Here is an 8,388-nt window from a genome sequence, read left to right as displayed (position 1 = left end):
GATCTCCTCTAATCCAGTTTTTGTCATCTGAAATATACTTGTAGTCAAGTGTGGATTTCATGCTCTTTATTCAGCTCATAGTAGTGAGTTTCCCCGAAATGTCTGCTTTATATACATTATTTACACAATGGGCGCCATGTGATTGGCTAATTCCGGGATTCTCCTGTAGGCCAAACAGGTTGCGGCTTCACTTCCACCTGGAGTTGGATTGGGTGGCTCCTGTGGACCAATCAGACTACTGCATTCTGAATCCTATTGTTCTAGGACCTTGGTCACCCTTGATGGTGACATTTATCAGGAGAGAGGCACCCAATTCAAGGTACTCACATTTGTGTTTAAAACCCTAAATGACTCAGACCCCAGGTCTTTGAGAGGCTGCCTCCTTCCCTTCAGACCCTCTTGGGTGCCAAGATTGGCAGAGGTGCCCTCTTGGTGGTTCCTCCACCCTCAGAGGCTTGGGGTGCAGTGGCGTAGCGTGGGGGGTGCAGGGGGGGGGCCGGCCGCACCGGGTGCAACATCTGGGGGGGGGCGCGCTCGCACTTGCAGCTCTCTGCCCCTACCTGGCTCACTCACACTCTCTCACTGCAGTGCTGGCTGTGCGAATCCGATCTGAGCCGCCGGGTCGCCGCCCACTGTGGAGGGGGTGGGTGCCAGGCGTGCGGTGTGGAGAGAGAGCGAGGGACTATCTGGGGGAGGAACAGTGCAGCGGCCGCCCAGCGCAGCGCTGAGCGCGGGAGAGAACCACACCAAACCAGCCCAGGCAGCAGCAAGAAGAAGCTGGCAGCGGCGGCAGGTTAGGGGTTAGGGGGCGCAAATTACTTGCCTTGCCCCGGGTGCTGACAATCCACGCTACGCCGCTGTTGGGGTGGGTGGTGGCCCAGCAGAGAGCATTCTCGGGGGCAGGCACTTCCCACAGAGGTGTGCATGGCATCTTTATTATACAGCTTCTGAGGAAACATGGGCAGTGTTACGACTCACTACTTGGTGTTGTGTTTAATTTTACAAAAGGAGAATTAAGGTCAGAAGTCTAGAGGAAATTAATAGCTACTTTCTGACCAATGACAACCAGGAGCTTAGCCAAGTGATGATTTGGGATTCTTTCAAAGCTGCCCTTGGAGGACATAATATTAAAGAGGCATTCTATCTAAAGAGCCAGAAAATTCATGCAAGTTAGCTTTGTTGAAATAAATTATTTCCCTGGAAAGACACCACAAACTCATGGAGAGCATATTGTGAATTACAAGCTTTGGACACTGATCACATCTCTGTTGCCATGGCCAAAACGTACAGTATGTATTGCAAATTTGGTAATAAGAGTTCTAGATTCTTGGTGTGAGTGCTACACATAAAGGGAAAGAACACAACCACTTATGTAGAGTTCTAACTTCGGAGGGCATGCCCTATCATAACTCAGCTTCTACAAACAAAATATTTACATGCTTTGATAGTGACTTCTATAATACAGACTACCCTTCAACTGAGAATATCTGGACATGAGACTCAGCTACATTAGTAAAGAAAAAGTGTTTTATATGCGTTATAGCACCGTGACACCAGGTGGCGCGGTGGAGTCCCGTCTTTGACCAACGTGATTTTTCACTATGCAGTTTACAACGCATTTTCCTGAAACACTTTTTCGATGTGTCTAGATCCAGCCCTGGTTAAACAGAGAAAAACTTAAGCCCTTGAGTCAACAGCACTGAGACTTCGTGGAAGAACCCATCTCAGAACAGGAGATCTGTGATGTCATCAAAAAGCTGAGAAGGGGGAAAGTCACAGGCCTTGAAGGGTTTTGACTCCAAGATTGTTTTAAATCCTAGACCAACATATTATGTAATAATGCACACAATGGTAGGACTACATCTTGGCCCTGAAAAGAAACCAGGCTTTTTATAATAATGAAGCCAGGTAAAGTCCAGAGTATGCTGGGATCTTAACCATCCCAACTCATTAATCAACCAGGGCTGGATCTGAACACATCAAAAAAGTGTTTCAGAAAAACACGTAAACCTCATACAGTGGTACCTCGGGTTACAGATGCTTCAGGTTACAGACGCTTCAGGTCACAGACTCCGCTAACCCAGAAATATTACCTCGGGTTAAGAACTTTGCTTCAGGATGAGAACAGAAATCATGCAGCGGCGGCACAGCGGCAGCAGGAGGCCCCATTAGCTAAAGTGGTGCTTCAAGTTACGAACAGTTACAGGTTAAGAACAGACCTCCAGAACGAATTAAGTACTTAACCCGAGGTACCACTGTAGTGGAAAATCACACTGGTGAAAGATGGAACTCCACATCGCCATCTGGTGTCACAGTGTTATAATGCATATAAAATGCTCTCTCTTTTTTTTGCTAATGAAGCTGAGTCTCAGGACATTAAGATTTTGTAATCAATAAAATTAATAATAATTTTTTTAAAAAAAGATTTTGTGTAAGCTTTCTCGGTAGCATGCCTCAATTTTTTATTGGTGCATACTGGCCATACTGGTTTTAAAAGGGAAATTCCCTTATTCCGAATAGGATTCCTCGCAATAAAAGGGAAAAGTTGACAGCTATGTTTCAAAGGAGTAAATTTCAAACACCATTTCCAGGATCCTAAATTTGACCTATAAAGCCAATTCCCAACTACTGAAGAAAGAGGCAGTAAAACAAAATAGTTTGCAGTGCATCATGATGCTAAAAATGCTTCCTGAAAGGTAAGCCAACCAGGTTTATTGCAGCGTACAGCAGAACAACGCAGTGCACTCAATTTAAGTGTGGGGTGGTGCAGCGTTACTTACACCGTTGCAATGACAATGCATCATATTCTATAGCATCTCAACCAGCATATTCTGAATACAAATGTGCAACTCACAGTTGTCAGTAGCAAATGTTTTGGGAGCACCTAAAGCAGTGGTTGTTGAAGCTCAGTGGGTTTTGGCCCCATAATTCTAGCTTTTCTGCAATAAAAGTAGTGTATAATACATACGAGCAGTCAGCAGTGCAAATTTCAGTTCTGTAATATCAATCTCCATATGCGATGGTCTGCCATAGCAGACTTGTATAAGACTTCAGGGTTTTGAAAGACCACTTTTGGCAATTTTGGAGAACTCATCAAGAGAAAAATAACCACTGCACAAATACGTATTGATATATGTTCACAATAATGAACAGCATTTATTTATGACCGTGTAAAACATTAGACTTTCTCCCCTGACCACTGAAGCATTTCCCCCAGAACCACAAGCCTTGTTTTGGGCTCCATATCTCCCTTTCTTCACTGCCGTTTCCAGCAGGCCTCCTACTGTCTGTGTCTCCGAATATCTTCAGCATCGTCAACACAGCAATTTCCCATTCCGTTGTTGCATCGGCCAACATAGACTTCCACAGGATGGCAGAGAGTATGCCGGCAAACTCCCTTTAGTCTCCTACATCGCCCTGTGCCTTCATAGAGAAAATGAGAGTTTGTGAGTCTTATCAGAGCTGCTCTGGACTCCTGTGCAGAAGACATTATACGAAGCTGGAGAAGACCAAGACAACACATGCACAGACTGGACTGCCATAAATCTTCCAGTACAAGAGATTGAGATGTTAGCACCAGCAGATCAATATCCATGCCACTCAATTCTCCCTACCTACAGGGGACAACTGTAAGAAGGCTCTTTTGGAATGTTTGCACAGCTTACTATCAGTGGCGTAGCGTGGGTTGTCAGCACCCGGGGCAAGGCAAGTAATTTGCGCCCCCTAACCTGTGGATTTGCGCCCCCTAAGTCGTGGATTTGCGCCCCCTAACCCTAACCTCCAGATGTTGCGCCCGGTGCGGCCGGCCCCCCCTGCACCCCCCACGCTACGCCACTGCTTACAATCGTACCAGGACTCTAAATTCTGATTTTCCTCTGCTGTTTAGGTGCACAACAACGCTGTGTATATCCTGGAACTCAGGAGTACTTCATGAGGGACCATCACACGATGTTGCACATGGACAAAGAACCGGTGTACAGAGGAATATTCACCTCTTCTTGTCTCCAGCATCACGCAATGACATTCATGTGTGCATAGGAGCCAACACCCAGAGGCTGAGGGGACTTCGCACCCCATAAAATATTAGAGGGGGTCGGGCCCCTCAAAGCTGATTGGCATTGCCATTCAAATGGTGTGCGCGCACTGCGCCATGTGATTGAATATGCGAGTCAGGGCTTACCTCACCCCCATGTTTTATTCAAGTTGGCACCCCTGTGTGTGTGGCTAAACCCTCGCCAATAAATCACCACAGGCGAGGCTTGCTGTCAGCTGTAGCGCAACACTTTCTCTTGGAGGTGGCTCATTCAACATACCCATTCAAATGTTGCTGATTATTGCAGGGACTGGGAACATGTGGCCCTTCAGATGTTGTGGGTCCTTTCAGTTCCAGCAGGGCCAATGGCTAGGGATAGTGAGAGTTGTAGTTCCAACAAAACCTGGAAGGCCAATGTTCCCCCACTCTACTCCTGCCCCTCCATCAGTTTAATGCTTCTTTTTCCAAAAAATACCCGTTGCCAGTTCCCTGTTTATAATAACTGAATGTCCCATTTGCAATGCTAAGCCCTCATTGTAGTTACCTTCTGACACATTGCTCTTGCTTCTTCACCTTCAGATCAGAGAGGTTAGGCTGGCCTCAACTAGGGCCAGGGCCTTCTCGGCTGCAGCTCCAATCTGGTGGAACGCTCTGTCACAAGAGACTAGGGCCCTGCGGGACCTGACATCTTTCCGCAGGGCCTGCAAGACAGAGTTGTTCCACCAGGCCTTTGGTCAGGGCGCAGCCTGACTCCCTCCTCTGGCAACCTGCACAGAATTTTGCTTAATCGGTTGCCATCAATTTGATTTTAATTAATTTTTATAATGAAATATTTTTAGAATGTGTGATTATTTGACTGTTTGATTATTTGATTGTTGTTAGCCGCCCTGAGCCCGGCTTCGGCTGGGGAGGGCGGGATATAAATAAAATTTATTATTATTATTATAACTAACAATAGTCTAGGTGCTCTGCATTATGTAATACGGTTTACAGTCCTGCAGTCTTTTGTGCTCTTACTTGGGAGTAAGTCCCAATGGCTACAGGGGGACTTCTGAGTCACAAGCTGTACTGATGGTCACCAAATCAGATGGACGGCAAGGCTATCAATGGCCATCTACTACTTCCAATATCAGAGGCAGTGTTTCTCTGAACACCAGTTGCTGGAAATTGTGTGTGTGTGTGTGCGTGTGTTGTGCTCATATCTTGCTTGGGAACTTCCCATGGAGGCATCTAATTGGCAGCTTTGAGAACAGATGGGCTTTTGGTCTGATCCTGCACAGCTCTTTTCATGTTCTAAAATGTCAAACATTCAAAAGGTCCCAACCCAGGGCACAATTTCCAGCGTTCAGATGTCATCGGAAAGTTGTGTGGTTGTTTATCCTTTTGAAACAACAATTTAAAGAGGAGGGGATGAATAGGAGGCAGTCCTCATAAATAAACATATTGTTTGCCACACCAAGAGAAGCAGAAGGAACCTGCTAGTCACCTGGGAGCTCCCTGCAATAGTTATGAATTAATTTGGTGACAATAACCCACATGACCCAGTCGGGCCATTCCCAAAGAGAAGGGTTATGAAAACGCACCTAATACGGAAGAGGGAAATGAGTTTTTCCTTGGGGAAAACACCAGAGCAAATTGAAAATGTGTATAGTTCACACCCTTTTGACACTTACCTGATTTGTCCAGGTAGGCAGGTTGGAACAGGAAAAAGATAAGCAGGAAAAAACAAAGAATCCTCATGCTGGCTGATGTACAGGTGGAACTCAAATTGCACTAGGGGGGAAAGTAGCACAGATACAATGAGACTGGGCTTCTTAAATATATGATAGCTATGAAATCTCTGAAATTAACAGGCACTTCATGCCACCCAGATAAGGGCCATTCCTCCTGCAATGGGGGCAAGGTGTGTTTTTGTTTTAGTTTGGGGTTGTTGTTGTTTTTTGCTATCCTCCTGTATTCACAAGAGAAACATAACACATTAGCTGGCAACTCAAGAGTCTCAGCCACAGTAAAACAATGCATTTTTAAATATTTGGGCAGTCTGTAAACAATTCATTCATTGGTAAGCACATTAAAATAGCATATATTTCAATGAGAGAGTTAACCACATGCCTGGGGTTGATGTAACTCTATTTTTAAAAGGATCCATTTTATTCTGGTTTCTGACGATTTAAAGTTTTTGATGTCCCACCAGTGATTTGGATTTGGACTTAAGCACATATTTGGTCTTACTGAATCCAGTGCATCTTAAAAGTGCATAACTTTGGCTGGATTGCACTCATGCTCAGTACAGAGTCAGTGCTCAAATTAATATTTTTTTCAATCTGCAAGAGAATATAATGACTACACAAAAAATGGATAGAAAAGGACTATGAAATCTAGTCTTCTGTATATCTTTCCTGTATGAGGATTTTGTATTCACATGACAGTCTTTCACAGGGAAGAAAATGGTCATGCCAGAATTGGAATTCCAGAATCATTCCATTTTATTGTGGTGTTTTTTCATTTTAAATCAGTTTCTAAAACATACTTTCACATGTTTTTTAAAAACCTGTGCAATACAGATTAATGGCCTGGGTGATTGTGGCCTGAGTCCTGCAGTTCAGTTGGCATCAGCCTTGGGTTGGCAGGCTTTGCTGGAGAAGGAAAGAGGAGGGGGCAGAACTGGGCAAACTTTGGTTGCAGAAAAGGAGATCTCCCCTTTCTACGACTTCATTTGCTTTCGAAGCAGGGAAGGGATGCTGAATCTCCCTTCCATGGAGGCTGGGTAGGGCTGTGATCAGCCACAGGGGGCAAGGACTGACCAGGAAAGGTCATCAACTGAACAGGAGCCTGAGCAGGAGGATGCAGTCTTGTTTCCTAGAACCAGGCATCTCCTTTACAGAGGAGAGCACGCTTGCAGCCCCAATATTCCCATAAGGCAAGAGAGTCTCGCAAGTGAGCAAGGCATGCCTTGTCTTTAAAAGCTTGGCAGGAGGTGCAGGGAAACCTCTTGGGACATCTTTGTGTCTTCCGTCGAGGCCCAATATACTTGCCTGAATAAATATCTCTTTCTTACTTCCAAGTAAGAACTTCTGCCTGTGTCTGCTGGGTGGGAGACAAGACACAGTGACCACTCCAAGAAGAAAACCAAACTAACTGTCAGGTGTGCATGCAGGAGCCAGGCCCTGTGATCAATAGGACTTTGCAGGACTGGGGCCTTCCTAAGTTTGTTCTGGAGAGGCAAGGCGCGACCGCACAGGTGAGGCCGCTTGGTAACTCACAGTACCTGGTGGCAAGAGCCGGGAAGGGATATAAGGTCAGCATTTTCCCTTCGGCTCTTTGCCACAGCAACACATTCCCTGCCTTGCTGCATTTGACTCCTTGCTTCTTGATCTTCAGACCCCTGACTTCGTGACTCCCGGCTCTCTGACCCTCGGACTCTTGGCTTTCTGACTCCTGGCTTCTGGACTCCCGTTCCTTCTCCCACCCCGCCATCTTGCCCCTGGTCCCGATGTCCCCAGCCGGGACTTCGATCACCCGTGAACCGGACCGTGAAACTAACCCCCTCTGCCCCAAATGGGCACTTGCACCCAAGTGCGTAGTTGTTTTCTATGGGCTTTGTGTGTGTGTTTTAAAAAGCAACCACCTTCACATCTCAAAATAATTCCAGAGGTCACCTTCTCTTCCCATGTTTGGCCAATTTAAAGAAACCTAAAAAATTCCAAGCGATATAGTCCAAACCTATTAAATCAATGGCAGTTTTTCTATTGGAACGTAGAACTTTACCTCTCCTTCTTGCCTCTAAAGCCTGTGTGAAGAATCTATAATAGCAGGCTATTTCCCGCCAACATCAAATTGGAGTGTCTATGGACAGTGGCGCTGGCAGGACAGTATGTATATCCGAGTATTCCTGTCTTTCAAGTGCTGCCACCAGTTTCTGCTCCCAGTCTCAGCTGGGCCTCCTAGGGATGGAGAACAGAACCTTCACCACAGAATCCCTGTGACATCATCATTTGTGACATTCAGGCAGAGGCTTTTCTGATGCCCCTCCCACCATTCTCTTGCTTATCATACATAAAATTCAAAGGCAGTTTGTGTGTGGTAGATAGGATCGGAATCAGAAGCCAGGGACCCCATAATGAGGCTTTTTGTTAATACTATTAAATTCTTTTTAGTTCTGTTCATTAGCAAGACCCTCTGCATCAACCCTGATATTATTTGAGTTGTCCCCCCACCAGGCTTCCCCATCTTCTGAGGTCAACCAAGTCACTCCAAGTAACAGGGGTTTATTGATAGTGGTGTTATCCTTATGGTACTCTTTAGTCCAGGCCGAATCTCACTGTTCTTGCTGAGGGTACCTGAAATTAAGGATC

The 8,388-nt window shown here is 45.7% G+C and overlaps 1 protein-coding gene across 1 annotated transcript; it reads right to left on the bottom strand.

Annotated features, from left to right (window-relative positions):
* Positions 1-3,124: 3,124 nt before the first annotated feature.
* On the bottom strand, positions 3,125-8,007 carry LOC309367281 (uncharacterized protein). Its single transcript, XM_081906705.1, has 3 exons — positions 7,802-8,007; positions 5,707-5,806; positions 3,125-3,423 (listed from the first exon to the last, which is right to left on the bottom strand). Exons 2-3 carry the CDS (start codon positions 5,771-5,773, stop codon positions 3,281-3,283), a joined length of 210 nt encoding a protein of 69 aa, XP_081762831.1. The 5' UTR covers positions 5,774-5,806; positions 7,802-8,007; the 3' UTR covers positions 3,125-3,280.
* Positions 8,008-8,388: the final 381 nt, after the last annotated feature.

The sequence above is a fragment of the Podarcis melisellensis genome (assembly GCF_964234715.1).
Source record: "Podarcis melisellensis genome assembly, chromosome: 3".
In the NCBI taxonomy this organism is placed as follows: Eukaryota; Metazoa; Chordata; class Lepidosauria; order Squamata; family Lacertidae; genus Podarcis; species Podarcis melisellensis.
This window is presented reverse-complemented; position numbering and strand designations above follow the sequence as displayed.

Excerpts from the sequence above, each read along its gene's own strand:
- LOC309367281 (XM_081906705.1), bottom strand. The coding sequence starts at position 5,773 with ATGAGGATTCTTTGTTTTTTCCTGCTTATCTTTTTCCTGTTCCAACCT. Across the intron at positions 3,424-5,706 it reads TGCCTACCTGGACAAATCAG|GCACAGGGCGATGTAGGAGA; the intron begins GTAAGTGTCAAA and ends TTCTCTATGAAG.